The sequence below is a fragment of the Bos javanicus genome, chromosome 13 (genome assembly GCF_032452875.1).
Source record: "Bos javanicus breed banteng chromosome 13, ARS-OSU_banteng_1.0, whole genome shotgun sequence".
NCBI classification, from domain to species: domain Eukaryota; kingdom Metazoa; phylum Chordata; class Mammalia; order Artiodactyla; family Bovidae; genus Bos; species Bos javanicus.
The window spans coordinates 23,564,912-23,582,294 of record NC_083880.1 but is presented as its reverse complement, the minus strand read 5'-3'; the positions used below and the strand labels follow the sequence as shown (position 1 = coordinate 23,582,294).

Here is a 17,383-nt window from a genome sequence, read left to right as displayed (position 1 = left end):
AAATAAATTAAAAATTAATCTTGAAAATAGCTTCCTGCTACATTACTATGAAGAACCTGCATTTCATAAATATTATTTTTTTCAGATACAGATACTAACTTTCTTTTTGCCATTCAATATCACTTTCTATTCTTTTATTGATATAGTTGATTTACAGTGTTGTGCAAATCTCTGCTATACAGCAAAGTGACTCAGTTATACACATATAGACATTCTTCTTATATTCTTTTCCATTATGGTTTGCCAAAGGACATTGAATATACTTCCCTGTGCTATACAGTAGGACCTTGTTGTTTAAACATCCTATATAATAATTTATGTCTGCTAATTCCACCTTACAGTCTTTCCTCACCCTTGGCAACCCAAGTCTGTACTCTATGTATGTGAGTCTATTCCTGTTTTATAGATAGGTTCATTTGTGACATATTTTAGATTCCACATATAAGTGATATCATATAGTATTTGTCTTTCTGATTTACTTCACTTATTATGATAATCTCTAGTTGCATCCATGTTGCTGCAAACAGCAATACTGCATTCTTTTTTTATGGCTGAGTAGAAAAACATCTACTTCTGCTTTATTGGCTACACCAAAGCCTTTGACTGTGTGGATCACAACAAACTGTGGAAAATTAACAGATGAGAATACCAAACCACCTTACTTGCCTCCTGAGAAATCTGTATGCAGGTCAAGAAGCAACAGTTAGAACCAGACATAGAACAATGGACTGGTTCCAAATTGGGAAAGGAGTATGTCAAGGCTGTATACTGTCACCTTGCTTATTTAACTTATATGCAGAGTACATCATGTGAAATGCCAGGTTGGATGAAGCACAAGCTGGAATCAAGACTGCTGAGAGAAATATCAATAACCTCAGACATGCAGATGACACCACCCTTATAGCAGAAGGCAAAGAGGAACTAAAGAGCCTCTTGATGAAAGTGAAAGAGGAGAGTGATAAAGCTGGCTTAAAACTCAACATTCAAAAAATGAAGATCATGGCATCCGGTCCCATCACTTCATGGGAAATAGATGGGGAGACAATGGAAACAGTGACAGACTTTATTTTCTTGGGCTCCAAAATCACTGCAGATGGTGACTGCAGCCATGAAATTAAAAAGGTGCTTGCTCCTTGGAAGAAAAGCTATGACCAACCTAGACAGCATATTAAAAAGCAGAGACATCACTTTGCTGACCAAGGTCCGTCTAGTCAAAGCTATGGTTTTTCCAGTAGTCATGTATGGATGTGAGAGTTGGACCATAAAGAAAACTGAACGCTGAAGAATTGATGCTTTTGAACTGTGGTGTTGGAGAAGACTCTTGAGAGTCCCTTGGACTGCAAGGAGATAAAACCAGTCAATCCTAAGGAAATCAATCCTGAATATTCATTGGAAGGACTGATGTTGAAGCTGAAACTCCAATACTTTGGCCACCTGATGCAAAGAACTGACTCATTGGAAAAGACCCTGATGCTGGGAAAGATTGAAGGAAGGAGGAGAAGGGGACGACAGAGGATGGTTGGATGGCATCACCAACTCGATGGACATGAGTTTGAGCAAGCTCCGGAAATTGGTGATGGACAGAGAAGCCTGGCATCCTGTAGTCCATGGGGTCGCAAAGAGTAGGACATGACTGAGCGACTGAACTGAACTGAGTATTCCATCAACATCTCCTTTCTATCTGTAATAGCAGTAATTTGTAATTTGTAATAATAGTCTCTTTGATATGAATGTGAGCTTAAGGCAGAGAAACAATATGCAGGGAACTATGAAAATCAAACACTTTCTATTAACAGTTGATAATTTACTTTGAACTCTGTTTTGGGGTACTCTTTAGTAAAGCACATATTAAATTAGTACAGAAATGTCTCAAATGACATTTCAGTTTCATTTGGAAAAGTATGTGTCAATCAGAACATCATTTAATTTGAAGGATAAAAAAGATTGAGGGAGAAGCAGAAGTATATTTTGGTCGTCTGTGCTATTTCAAAGTCCACATTTTCACATAGTGGATATAAAAATCTCAATTTGAGAAGAGAAAAACAGAATAACATTGACCTTCCCAAAGTCCATTTTTCCTACCTTACTATTTCTTCTGGGTAACAGTTGTTAATGCTGTTGATATATTCCTGAAGGAGAGATCCAGGTTCTGCTTTTATCTCTTGCACCTTTTTAAGTCCACCACTTGTTACAAAAAGTCGTCGAGCTTTGCTATCATGTGGCAGCACCTTGAAAAGTGAAGCACATAAAAGTGTCAGCTTTTCTTTCCCAAGCTGGATTTTTACTCTTGAAAAGCAATAATATATGAGGAAATGAAAAAGAGAATTTATGTCTAATATACCTGGAACATAATGAGCCTAAATCTGCAAATGATTGCAAGAAAAATGCAGCCTTTTTGGAAATGTATCAACTTGGTATGCTGTGGAGATGGAATAAAGCCAATGAACAGAAGCAAAGGTAATAGAGATCCAACCATATAGGTATGATATACTACAGGGGCCGTCCTTCGCTTATAGCCATTCAAGGTCTCTCCAAAGTTAAAGGCAAGCTCAGGGGCTCTTCTGTGACTCAGGTCCTAAATACCTCTCCAAAGTCCTTCCATACCAACCTCTACACTAAATCGTGTTTCAATGACCTCAAAGGGTGCATCTGAAGCATTTTTTGCTTTGCCTATGCTGCTTCCTCCTCTTCGAAATCCCTTCTGCCCTCCACACACTTCTCCCATTACTTGGGGGTAACTTCCTTTAAGCAACTTCCTCTGGGACACCCCTACTCTCTTTCCCAGGCTGAGCTGGGTACATTTCTTCTCTCAAAGCATTCTGTTAGACCCCATTCAGTGCACTTGCCACATAATAGTTTAACTATCAGGGACTTCCCTGGTGGTCCAGGGGTTACTAAGACTTCACACTTCCACTGCAGAAGGCACAGGTTCCATCCCTGATCAGGAAACTAAGATCCCATAAGCTACTAAAAAAATAAAATTTTTTAAAGTTTATTATGAAGTCTAGCACACTGAAGTGTTTTATGATTGTTTCATCCAGTCCCCCAGCTCAATTATAAAGTTCCTTGAAAAAGAACTTGGTGTTAACTATTTTTGTCTATCCCTTAATGCTTAACATGTAGGCATTTAACAAAACTAAAACTACAAAGGGATTTTGCTATTAGAATGATAATACACATCAACTGGACAATAAAAGATGACACTAAGTGTGCATGTTTCTAAAAAACAGAAATGTCGATAGGCTTTAAATATTTTGTTTGGCCTGGAGAGTTTTTATTACCTCCTATCTTTTAAATTAATATCTTTTTATCTTCTGCCTTGCTTTCCTCTCTCTTTTCTAGTGCTCTGGATCCTTAGATTAAGGAAAAGGTAAAATTCTACCTGAAGCAAATATTCCTAAAGGCACATTCATAAGAGTATGTGGTATGTGGTATTGTGTTTATCTTAGCTAACTTTCACAAATCCCACTGACTTACTTTAAAAGTGACTTATTTTGAACTCAGTTCAGGCTAGTGTTCGTTTTCACAGCAAGTTCAATAAAACTAGAATATCTCACTCCTGGTAGCCTAAAAGATTAGAGTATGAAATGAAACTTTCAGAAATAATGTCAGCTACTCACAAGAGGTGATGACCGTCTGTAGATGATCCACTCGTCCCCTTACACCTTCCTCCCTCTTAGCTGATCAAATTAACTGGTTGCTTTCTTACTTAGCATCCAGAAAACAAAGGTTGATTATTTTCTTTTTTTTTTTTAATGTATTTATTTGACTGCGCCAGGTCTTAGTTGCAACACGTGGGATCTTCGACGCATCATACGGGATCTAATTCCCCAACCACGTATTAAACCTGGGCCCCCTGCACTGGGAGCACAGAGTCTTAGCCACTGGACCACAGGGAAGTCTCATTATTTTCTTAGAAGGAAGAAGACAGAGCACAGGTGTTTGATACACAGAGCTATATCCTGAGGGGGCTTTAGCAACGTAAAACCTTCTACCATACAGTGACTGTGGTGCTTAAGGGGCAGCAAGAGGTTGGAGATCACAGAAATGACTCAAAGACAGTATGATTTTTCAGAGGAATACCTAAAACTAGACCTATTCAGCTGTAGGGCCTAGCTTAAACATTTTAACAACATACAGTTTTTGTTTATTATTTGTAGAAACATAGTACACAACAGTAGTACCTCCTTTATACAGCCTTATAACTGATGCTTCAAGTGAATTTGGCCCCCATTCATTTTTATTAATTTTTTAAAATCAGCCTTTAGCACTTTTATGTTTTATTTCTCAAAAACAACTTTTTGGGGTTTTGTGGGTGTTTGTTTTTTTTTTTTTTTTTGAGTGCCTGGGATTAGGCTAAACTCTATACATATAACAACTCATTAATCTTTACATGACCCTATAAAATAGGTTCTCTTATTAGCCCCAGTCTATGGATAATTACACTAAGATTCAGAGAGGTCAAGATGTCGTTAAAGGTATTGCTGCTAGTAGAAACCCAGGCAACCCAGCTCCAGAGCCTGAGCTCACAGCCACACTGAGATACTAATTTCAAAGACCCTATTTTCCTAAATCCAACCTGAACACAACCTGACCACTTCTTGATGACTTAGGGTCCCCCTCCTGGCCATCAACGGCTGTGGGAGCACACACACTCTCTCTTGGCCTCAGCTGTCAGGAGTCAGTTCCTCTGGCTGAACCCCATCCAGCAGCTTGACCTTTCCACCTTACTATCTTGAGTCTGCAGTGAGCTAAGAAACATGACAGCCATGCTGGTTAAAGAGTGGTTACCAAATAAGCCAATACATTCCAAATGACTGTCTGGAAGCATCTCTGGTTAAATACATGGATTTCACAAAAAATACTGTGGGGATCTTTGCAGTTGTTTCCAGCTGAGTGAGACTAAGAGTCACCATGAAAACTACCAAAGGGTTATGAGGTTTTCACATGTTGACTCTTCTATTCTCCAAGAACATAAAAAAGGCAGTACAGAGGCTGTGAGGAAGCATGATGAAGAAAAAAGTGTGAATTAGTTATGTGTGAATTTTATTAACCTATATTACCCTCCCTGTCGATATGATCAGTAAAATCAAATAGTAAAACCCTGCCCCCATCTTACAGAAGAAAACACTGACCCAACGAAACAATGCAAGTTAATACCTCGTTTTAATTCTCTTTCCCCACTTCCAGGCTAAGAGAGCATGTCTTACCTTACTGAATTGTCCAACCACGTGCTTCAGAATATTGGGAGGAGCATCATACAGAAATGGTTCAAGAGCTGGTAAATAGGTGCATTTTTGTAAGATATTCTTTATGGCTTTTTTACTCTATTGAAATACAAAGCAAAATACATACCAAAGTAAGTAATTAATGAAAGCGTGACAAAAAGTCACGTCTTGTGATCTGGAGTTTGAAAACAAAATGAAGAGCTTTATGATGAACTTAACAGCTGTTGGTGACAAAGTCTACTAATGTGCTAGTGGAGATCACATTCACTGTACCAGACAGCCCTACCCCAATCCTAACAGTTCCAAGTTGGTGACAGACTGTCAAGTTATTCATCAAGAATCTAATGACAGTAGGAATCCGCTGAGCTTTACTATCCTTCACCAAGAAATATACTTGATTTTTGACTATAAACTTCTATATCAGGATGTATATCATTAATAATAATCAGTTGAATCATCCAGCATGAAACAAATATTAGTCTATTAGTTAAGATTTTGTTTACTTGTCAATATCTGGGCTTAAGATTATTTAACAACACTATTGAGATATAATTTACATACCATAAATTCACTCATTTTAAGTGCACGGTTCAATGGATTTTTAGTAAATTTACAGAGTTGGGCAACCATCACCACAATCTAATTTTAGAACATTTTCATCATCCCAAAAAACCCCACGCCCATTTATAGTTATTCCATATTTCCTCCTCCACTTATCCTACCAATCCCAGACAATTACTAATCTACTTCCTGTCTCTATAAATTTTACTTTTGTGGACCATCCATATAAATGAAATCATAATATGTTAACTTTTGGTTCTGGCCTCCCTTGCTAAGTATAATGTTTCTGAGGTTCATCCATGTTATAGCACATATTAGTACTTCACTCCTTTCATTGTCAAATAGTATTCCATTACAGGGATTTATCACATTTTGTTTATCCATTCACCAGTTGATGGACATTTGGGTTAATTCCACTTTGGGCTAATATGAATAATGCTGCTATGAAGATTCACATGCAAATTTTTTCACTTGGGAAAATACTGAAGAGTAGAGTTATTGGGTGATAATGGTAAATTTATGTTTAATATTTTGAGAAACTACCAAACTCTTTTTCAACATGACTGCAACATTTTACATTCTCACCAGTAGTGTGCTGCTGCTGCTGCTGCTGCTGCTGCTAAGTTGCTTCAGTCATGTCTGACTCTGTGCAACCCCATAGACGGCAGCCCACTAGGCTCCTCTGTCCCTGGGATTCTCCAGGCAAGAATACTGGAGTGGGTCACCAGTAGTGTAGGAAGGTTCAATTCTCCATAGAAAGACCAACACTTGTTATTTTCTGTCTTATTAATTATAGCCATTCTTGTGGGTGTGAAGTAATATCTCATTATGGTTTTGATTTGTGTTTCTCTAGTGACTAATGATGTTGAGAATCTTTCTATGTGCTGATTGGTCATTTGTCAGTGAAATGTCTATTCATTTTTGCCCATTGCTTAGTGAGGTTATGTATCTTCTTATTATTGAGTTGTAAGAGCTCTTTATATACTTTGAATACAAGTCCTTGCTTGAATATATGATTTGCAAGTAATTTTTCAGTCTGTGGCTTGTCTTTTCATTTTTTCAGTAATGTCTTCTGGGGCATACAAGTTTTTCATTTTGATGAAATCCAATTTATCAGTGTTTTCTTTTATTACTTGTGCTTTAAGTGTCATTTTTAAGAAATCAATGCCTATTCCAAGGCTAAAAAGACTTACTCCTATGTTTTCTTCTAAGAGTTTTATAATCTTAATTCTTGCATTTAGATCTATCAGTATTATTCATTTTTAGTTAATTCTAGTGTATGGTACGAGATAAGGATCCAAATTAATATTTTTCTCTGAAGATATAATAATTGTCCTAGTACCATTTGCTGACAAGACTATCTTTTAACATTAAATTGCCTTGGCACCTTTGGGAAAGTCAGTTGACGATAAAAGGGTCCATTTCAGATTTTTTATTTGATTACTACATTGATATCTATATAGTCTTTCTGTAAGCACCTTGTTTGTGTAGCTTTATAGTAAGTTTTGAAACTGGGCAGTGTTAAGTCTTTCTTTCTCAAGACTGTTTTGGCAAGTTCAAGTCCTTTGCATTTCTATATGAATCTCAGGATCAGCTTCTCAAGTTTTTTGAGGAAAAAAGACATCTGGGATTTTGAAAGGGATTGTATTGAAAATATAGATCATTTTTAACAGTATTGAATTGCCATTTTAACAATATCAAACCTTCCGATCTGTGAACATGGAATGTCTCTTCATTTATTCAGATCTTCTTTAATTTTTTCAGCAATGTTTTACAGTTTTCAGTGTACAAGTCTTATACTTCTTTTGTTAAATTTATTCCTAAATATTTTATTCTTGTGATGCTATTATAAATGAAACTATTTTCTTACTTTCATATTTGAATTACTCACTACTAGAATACAAAAATACAGTTGGTTTTTACATATTTCTCTTCCACCCAGTGATTCTGTTGAACTCTTACTACTTCTAGTATTAGTGAATGTGTGTGTGTGTATTCCTTAGGATTTTCTACATACAAGATCATGTTATATGTTGGGTTTAAAATGTATAAGCCTTTAGAAAATATGACTTGTATTTGGTGACTTGTGGCTGTGAGTGAAATAAAATTGTTCCTATAATTTTATTCTGTAAATTGTACAGAAATTATGTGGGGTCAACAAATCCTTTTCTTTACCTGGGTCAGAAAATCAAGTCATGTGTTACTTCAAAATAATGAATAAGAGATTATGAATTTTGCTAAATGTCACAGCATTTAGTAGTTAGTGTCTATCTTTAGACATATATAATATTACATGATGATGTGAGGGAAGGAATCATGGACTGTCTGTGTAGGACAACTTGGGTTTGAGCCTGGTTTTCCTACAAACTAGTGTAGCATCTACAATTCTACATTCATTAATTTTTCTGTCATTTCTAAAAGCTGACTGTAGCCACACTGATCAAAGCTCTTGTAGAAACCACAATAAGTGATTAGCAATACTACCCTTTTTTCCTATTAACAATACACATAAGAATAGTAATTAGCAAAACAAAATTGTCAATTCGAGACAAACACTTGATGCCGCTTTGTTTTTCACAGAAAATGAAAGGAGTAACAAAAAATCATTCATTGTTGTTTCATTGTTGAAAATGAATGATCTTCCCTGAAAACTGCTTAAAATGAAAAATGCTTCTTTATTCAAAAGTTAATTTTATTCTGAAAGTATTCTGACCAAAGAGCTATAGTTATTTAAATGAGGGGGTTACACAGGAGTAAATCTTCTTGACTCTGTGCTAGGAAAAGTCTTCTCACATATAGCTCCAAAAGCACAGGAGCGAAAAAACAAAAAAAAAAAAAGATAAACTGAATCTCATTAAAATTTTTTACAGACTTGTTGTAAACAATACTATCAATAAAATGATAAGACAACCCACCAAATAGGAAAAAATATTTGTAAGTCATACATCTGATAAGGACTTGTATCCATAAGATGTAAAGAATCCTTAAATTCTCAATAATAAAAACATAAATAGCCCAATTTAAAAATGGGCCAAAGGTCTGATTAGACATTTCTCCAAAGAAGATATACAAATGGCCAGTAAGCACAAGAAAAAAAATTTCAGCATCTTTAGCCATCAGGGAAATGCAAATCAAAACCACAATGAGATATGAATGCATACCCACTAGGATGGCTACAATTAAAAATAAAGACAGTAACGAGAGATGGCAATGATGTTGAAAATTAGAACCCTCATACATTGCTGGTGGGAATCAAAATGGTATAACTACATTGGAAAACAGTTTGACAGTTCCTCAAAATGTTAAAAAGAGTTATCATACGACCTCACAAGTCTATTCCTAGGTATATACCCAAGAGAAATGAAAACATACATCCATACAAAAACTGTACAGTTATGTTCATAGTGGCATTGTTCATGATGGTCAAGGAGTAGAAACAATCCAAGGTCCAAGCAGTGAATAGAAAAGCAAAATGTGGCATATCAATACAATGAATATTATTTGGTAATTAAAAGGAACAAAATATTGATATATGTTACAACATGGATGAACCTTGAAACTTACACTTAGCGAAAGAAGCCAGGCACAAAGGGCAACATATATTGTATGGTTCTGTTTAAATGAAATGTCCAGAAGAGGCAAATCCTCAAAGACAGATAGTAAAATAATGGTTGCCTGGGGCTAGACAGGGAGGACATGGAGTGACAGCTAATGGGAAAATAAAAAGTTCTAAAATTAGACTGTGGCGATGGTAGCACCTGTGAATCTTCACTAAACCATTGAATTATATAGTTTAAAATGGGTAAATTATATGGAATATGAGTTATATTTCAGTAAAGCTGCTAAAAACAAAGGGGAACAACCAAGACAGTAAGAATGTAATATTTAAATAATTATGTTAGAAATAGTCTTATAACTATTTGAATAGCTTTGTAACCATTCAAATATCAAACTAATTCCATCTAATACCTCTGAATCAAAACAAATAAAAATGCAACTACCTGAATATTTTCAAAGTATATATGGGTAAGATGATTATATAAAAGATACATATTTTTTTCACTTTCATAAGGCATTTGAAATTACATAGGTACAGGCAGATAGTAAGACCATGTGAAAACGTGCAAGAAATTCCAAGGGGCTGCTCCTGGGCTCTCCTGGATCAGAACCAATTAGAGAATGCTTACAAGAGCTTACATGTCTTTGGGACAAAAGTAACTTCAACATGGCCTTGTAATTTGAAAGCTGCTACAGAATAACAAATGAGAAACACCATTAGACAGTTCCTAAAGTGCTTGGATACTTTTCCCTTTTGAGATAGTGTCAAATCAAAGGGTTTGGACTTTTACTCTAAAGCCTTTAAAACAACTGATAGAATCCAAGAGACCTTGGAGAAGAAAAAAAAACAACAGAATGATTAAGTCCCTACAATAAGAAAACATTTGTATGGATTTAAAGCCTTGGAAAGATTGATGACAGGATAATGATTGATAAATCACTTTTAATTTAATACCCACTGTATTTCCTGAAAATAAATATTGTATCAAATAAAGGTAGAAGGAAACTTCTATTAGTAAACCTTAATGTTTTAACAAAACCACCTTTGTTAAACTAATATACAATAAAAATTATCTGACTTCAAAAAGTAATCAACCATTTTTACTCCGATGATATTTATACAATATAGCATCATAATGTTAATCAAAAATCAAGTTATATAAACTTGGTAGCATGTAAATAGTATATAGCGCTCCCTAAGAGACTATTTGCAAGGGTTTCTCAAACTATAATTACTATCTACTCTGCTATTAATTATTCATGCTGTAGCTGATGTATTCTTTTATTTCCCTGGATCACTAGAGGTAAGGGTGGGGAGGATGAGAAGTGAGGAGGAGGGAGAAGGAAAGAGGAGGAAGTAGGGAAGGGGGAGAGGGAGGGAGGAAGAAAGACAATGATGATAATGGGTTAAAGAATTTTGACGTAAAAAGAGAAAGACATACATAGGTTAAAATTACACATATGTAAATCATCTGTATTTAGACAACTCAAAACTGGAAATGGATTTGTGTTTTCTCACCAGAAAGTCAAAGAATCACAGAATTGTTACACAGGAAAAGACCTTAGCACATTATCAATTTTACCATCTACCATGCTTTGCCAAGGAATAGACTCAACATTAGAGACAAGTAATAGAAATCTATTAAATCATTGCTTTAATCTAGAAAGTCTTATAAAAATGGAAATCTTAGAAATCTTAATCTTAATCTTAGAAATCAACTTCCCTCAATGAGTTTGTAGAGAAAAAACATGTAAACATAATCAAATCAACATAAATTTACTTTTATAAAATTTATAAATAAATGACTCACTTGATAGCTTTCAGAGTCCCTCAAACTGTGCAGTTCAAATAGATTTCCTGTCCCATTATACTGTCTAAAGTTGTTGTAAAATGTGTTTTCCTATTTGTTACTTTATTGTTTTCCTTCAAATTTAAGTTACAATTTAACTTACTGTTCATTTTATCTTGAATTATTGTCTTTCCTGTGTATTTCCCTCAACCCAAGTTAATCCTGAGAGCTGCTTTCAAGAAGTTAGATGTTTTCCTAATAGGGAGTATGTTGGGAAACATTTTTCTTCCTTTGAAATTCTAAGATTATTTTTAAAACCCATCCTGCTTTATATTAGTGTTTAATGAACCATTTTAGTAGTTAGTAATATTTTTTTCAGAAATCTTCATTTTTTTAATACAAGATTTTTAAATGTTTAATTTGGGGAATCTTATGGTCATTTTCCTTTCAAGGAACAAATATAAGACATAACTAAAAGATCAGACAGACTTGGAGTTAGGAGAGGTCACTCGTCACTCATGCTTCAGGAATGCCTTTGGAGAGGCATTCCTTTTAAATTTTTTTAGGCTCAATTTTTAATTTAAAATGGACTAAAGTTCTCTCTGGCCAATTTCACCTCCAAAGTCCTATTATTTAACTCCTATTCCATAAGAAAAGTCAATAGAAATGTAAGTGGCAACAATCAGACATTCATTTTACAAAAAACTTTGTACCCTAGAGAACTTCCTTTAAAATTTATCATTGATTTTTAGAGACAAGGGTAATTCGTTTTCAAAGAGTCACCTCAATTCTTCTGATAAACTTATTTCTTGACTCAGAAAAATGATATTGTTGGACTTCCCTGGTGGTCCAGTCAGTGGTTAAGAAACTGCCCTGCGGTGCAGGAGACACAGGTTCCATCCCTGGTCCAGAAAGATAACATGTATCTTGGAACAACTAAGCCCATGCACAACTAGTGAGCCCATCAGCTTCAATTACTGAAGCCCAAGTGCCCTAGAGCCCACACACCACAACTAGGCTAGCCTCCGCTCACAGCAACTAAACAAAGTCTGAGAGCAGCGGCAAAGACCAGCACAGACAAAAATCAATCAAGCGTACAAAAAAAAAAAAAAAAGATGTTGTCCACAATAAAAATTAAAACATTTTAAATTACATATTATGAATTAAAAATCTAACAAACCTTCATTAAAACGATGAAGAATTAAGCACTTACTTTCACTTGAAGATCCTCAGAACTCTCGGTTGACATGTACAAAGAGAGCAGGACAGGCAGAGTGTTTGTGACAGCGACGGCCCGTGCGTGCTCAGGAGTGTGTCTCCCAATGTGTCCCAAGGCCCAGGCGGCAGCAGCCTTAATATGGTCTTCTGGTTCTTCTGACAAGCAGAGGGACAACTGGGGCACACCCTGCAGTGTGGATCAAAAGAGCAAGAGTTACGAACCCAGAGCAGGATTAAAGGGTCTTCCATGTCTCTCAGACATTAGAAGAATCATTTCGGTCTTGATCCTTTTTTTCCTTTAAACTGTTCAATAAATGAGCACTTCACAGGGGCCGTCATTTTTCAAGTCAATAAAACGACTAGAACTAATTTACCTTAATTATCTGTAACAACCCAACTAAACTAAGTATCTCTACTAGCATTTGCTCCCCAAACAGAGGCATTTAACCAAAAAACAGATGCCACAGGCTAGTATTTAGGCAAAGCCAGATACCACTGTGACAAATTAAAAATGCACAGGAGTTTAAAATCATTTGCTTTCCTTCTAAACTAAAAAAGTTAATTTAGAATCTTTTTAAAAATTAACTTTTCACCAAGAGATCCAAAAACAAAATACCTACTATGGACCCAAAATCAAATGAATAATATGAGCAAGAATCCTATTTAAGTAAATTTTAGGTGAAATATATTCACTAAAATCTTTCCTGAAATAGTAAATTTCCATTACTTTTGGTCAACATTTACACAATAGTTTTGCCCAATTTAATCTGACTGAATGTCAAAGAAGGGATGAGCACTTTTACTACACTGATGGCATGTGCTTGTATTTTGTACTTCAAACTTCAATTGTAGCTAAATAAAAGAGAATTAACTAAAGGGCCTCAAATGCATCACAGCTTATATACCCAAAGAAGAGTCAAATAACCAAATCAAATTATAATTCATTCTGTATGGGTATAACTTTTTAACTTGAGACTAAACTAAATTATCTAATGCTGATACTAAATTATCACCTTAAATTCAGTACCACAAAAGCCACTATCACATGGTCATCCTCCCACAAGCAAAGGCCAAATGATCATCTATAGTTTTTTTCCCTCCACTTTTAAATTTTTTTTTTTAAATTTTTTGGCCACACTACTCAGCACGTGGGATCCTAGTTCCTTGACCAGGGATCAAATCCAAATCCCTATGCACTGGAAACAAGGAGTGTTAAACACTGGACCACCATGGAAGTCCCTAAATTTGGCTTTTAAGACCAATTTCCAGAAGAGATCTGCCATATTACTTCTTTGACTTCTTTCTTACAACTAAAAATGTGTGTCAGCCCATATATATTAAAAAAAAAAAGGTCAGAATCTTTTCTATCTTCAGAATGAGGCAACTTTCTAGAAAGTCCATACATCTGAGACATACCAAGAATGAAGAAGCAGGAGGAAAAGAAGACAGTCCCCAAAACGATGACTTAATAGCCATGGCTGTTATGAACAGCAAATGAGACAAGAAGCATGACAGTGCTTTGAACATTAGAAAGTATTATTTAGATGGGAGGTATTGTCAGTCCTGACAGTACTACACAGAACCAGAAAGAATAATGCAGTGCTGAGTGATCGGCCTCAAACTGCTGCTGCCCCCACCTTGATCTTCAATTAAATGAAAGATAACCAGGTGTGAGAGGCCAGCAGCCCCAGACCAAAGAGGGGGAGCACCTCCTGGATAGTCTGGGGAAGAAACACAGGAAGCAAAAGTAATCGCGGCTTCTTTCCTCGTCCTTCCTATGTGTGGACTTTCTGACAATCCACACAAGAACCAAGAATCAAGAATTCCAATAATACCCCCACCGTGACCCTTCAGGAAGCAGCACTACTGCCCTAGTCACTATCAGAGTCTTTGGTAATAGAAGAACAAAAGGAAAAGCTCAGGATAAAGAGGGAGTGAAGTAAAGTATTATCAAGGAATAGGTAGAAAATAAAGATCTGAGGCTCCTTTTTATTCTGAGGATTAGCAAAGGATAAAAAAAAATCCACAATTCTGTTTAACATACAGCAGCAGGTTTTCCATGCTGATAAGAAACCTGCACCCTAGAGGGCTGCCAGAGACACTGGGAGCACACAGCCTTTGAAGCATGCTTCAGGAGATCAATATTTACTCATTCAACAAATATTTTTTGAGCACCTACTATGAGCCAGGGTTACTCAATCTGGTGGGTTAATACAGAGTTGTAAACTGAGATAAGGCCAAATCCCTCGAGCAAGCAAACAGAAACACTGCTATCCGACATGTGCCCATGCACTCTGAATTGCCCACATCTAAGAAGAGAAATTAGCTCCTGGAAGCTAAAGGAGAGAGAGCCATCCGTACAAGATGATACAAATGACCATTGGGTATGTTAGTTGTCTTTAATCAAAGTATGCTTTACATATTTGTAAAGCCAATCCTTCAAGATACAAAATACACATCACTTAGATACAGATAATACTAACACTCAGAGGTGCTGACATTTTATTAATATTAAACACTGGGTAAAACTTCAAACTTCCTGCCAAGTCAACCTTACTTTAAGCATTGCTCTGGCAAACTTACTAGTAAGCCTGGAAAAAAGCTGGTAATTCTTTGTCTCTGATCAGTTATATTGTACATTCTGTGGGAGAATATTAATCTGTGGACTGTCTTAGAGGATCTTGCTGCAAAATCAGGGGGAAAGGAAACAAGGGCAAACCTTGGAAATGATGACCGCCATTGCCAGGTTCTCAGAATGAGCTGCCACATAGCCAAGCAGCATGATGCCTGGCAGCCTTATGTTCCCTTTGCAGGACCCGATGCAGTCGATCACAGCAGCAACTCCCCCAGCGTTCACTATCAGCTGAGAAAGCTAAGAGAAAAGAGGGAGAGTTACATTATCACGGCCCTAAAGTATGAGATGATCTTTATTATTATTTTTTAAAATATTTTGTAGAGGATATTTTGGTTTTATTATTAGCAGTATGAGTTGACTGTGCTCGGTCTTCATTGCAGCATGCAGGCCCCACAGCATGTGGGATCTCGGTTTCCCCACCAGGGAACGAACCTGTGTCCCCTGTATTGCAAGGGGGATTCTCAATCACTGGACCATGAAGGAAGTCCAGTATAAGATGACCTTTGAATATTATGTTCAGTTCAGTTCAGTCGCTGTCATGTCCGACTCTTTGCGACCCACGAACCACAGTACGCCAGGCCTCCCTGTCTATTACCAACTCCTGGAGTTCACCCAAACCCATGTCCATTGAGTCGGTGATGCCATCCAACCATCTCATCCTCTGTCGTCCCCTTCTCCTCCTGCCCTCAATCTTTCCCAGCATCAGAGTCTTTTCCAATGAGTCAGCTCTTTGCATGAGGTGGCCAAAGTACTGGAGTTTCAGCTTTAACATCAGTTCTTCCAATGAACACCCAGGACTGATCTCCTTTAGGATGGACTGGTTGGATCTCCTTGCAGTCCAAGGGACTCTCAAGAGTCTTCTCCAACACCACAGTTCAAAGGCATCAATTCTTCGGTGCTCAGCTTTCTTTATAGTCCAACTCTCATATCCATACATAGCCACTGGAAAAACCATAGCTTTGACTAGACGGATCTTTGTTGACAAGGTGATGTCTCTGCTTTTCAATATGCTATCTAGGTTGGTCATAACTTTCCTTCCAAGGAGTAAGCGTCTTTTAATTTCATGGCTGCAATCACCATCTGAAGTGATTTTGGAAACCAGCAAAATAAAGTCAGCCACTGTTTCTACTGTTTCCCCATCTATTTACCATGAAGTGATGGGACCAGATGCCATGACCTTAGTTTATTGAATGTTGAGCTTTAAGCTAACTTTTTCACTCTCCTCTTTCACTTTCATCAAGAGGCTCTTTAGTTCTTCATTTTCTGCCATAAGGGTGGTGTCATCTGCATATCTGAGGTTATTGATATTTCTCCTGGCAATCTTGTTTCCAGCTTGTGCTTCCTCCAGCCCAGTGTTTCTCATGATGAACTCTGCATATAAGTTAAATAAACAGGGTGACAATATACAGCCTTGATGTACTCATTTTCCTATTTGGAACCAGTCTGTTGTTCCATGTCCAGTTCTAACTGTTGCTTCTTGACCTGCATACAGGTTTCTCAAGAGGCAGGTCAGGTGGTCTGGTATTCCCATCTCTTTGAATTTTCCAGAGTTTATCGTGATCCACACAGTCAAAGGCTTTGGCATAGTCAATAAAGCAGAAATAGATGTTTTTCTGGAACTCCCTTGCTTTTTCGATGATCCAGCAGATGTTGGCAATTTGATCTCTGATTCCTCTGCCTTTTCTAAGCTTTTCCAGCTTGAACAACTGGAAGTTCACGGTTCACATATTGCTGAAGCCTGCTTGGAGAATTTTAAGCATTACTTTACTAGCGTGTGAGATGAGTGCAATTGTGCTGTAGTTTGAACATTCTTTGGCATTGCCTTTCTTTGGGATTGGAATGAAAACTGACCTTTTCCAGTCCTATGGCCACTGCTGAGTTTTCCAAACTTGCTGGCATATTGAGTGCAGCACTTTCACAGCATCATCTTTTAGGATTTGAAATAGCTCAACTGGAATTCCATCACCTCCACTAGCTTTGTTTGTAGTGATGCTTCCTAAGACCCACTTGACTTCACATTCCAGGATGTCTGATAATATTACATTAGCATTGCCAAATTTTAAAATTTCAGACCTAAAAAATGGTGGTTCAGTGGTAAAGAATGCACCTGCCAAGGCAGGGGACTCAGGTTCAATCCCTAGGTCAGGAAAATTCCCTGAAAAAGGAAATGGCAACCCACTCCAGTATTTTTGCCTGGGAAATCCCATGCACAGAGGATCCTGGCAGGCTACAGTCCATGGGGTCACAAAAGAGTCGGACACAACTTAGGGACTAAACAACAAAATCTGAAATATCATTCGAAAGTATTATATTTATCAAAGAAATATACAAGGATAACAATCCTGCTATTTCTAATTACAGAATATGCTCACTGTGAGCCTCTCTGCTGTTCA

General features: G+C 36.8%; 1 protein-coding gene across 1 annotated transcript in view; it reads right to left on the bottom strand.

Annotated features, from left to right (window-relative positions):
* The window catches only part of SPAG6 (sperm associated antigen 6), a 63,244-nt gene that overhangs the window by 5,873 nt on the left and 39,988 nt on the right, over nt 1-17,383 (bottom strand). Inside the window, exons 7-10 of the mRNA XM_061435982.1 lie at nt 15,075-15,227; nt 12,351-12,542; nt 5,211-5,327; nt 2,083-2,228 (exon numbers count right to left, since the gene is read on the bottom strand). Of these exons, the coding sequence (XP_061291966.1) occupies nt 2,083-2,228; nt 5,211-5,327; nt 12,351-12,542; nt 15,075-15,227 (608 nt within the window). The remainder of the gene's footprint in view (nt 1-2,082; nt 2,229-5,210; nt 5,328-12,350; nt 12,543-15,074; nt 15,228-17,383) is intronic.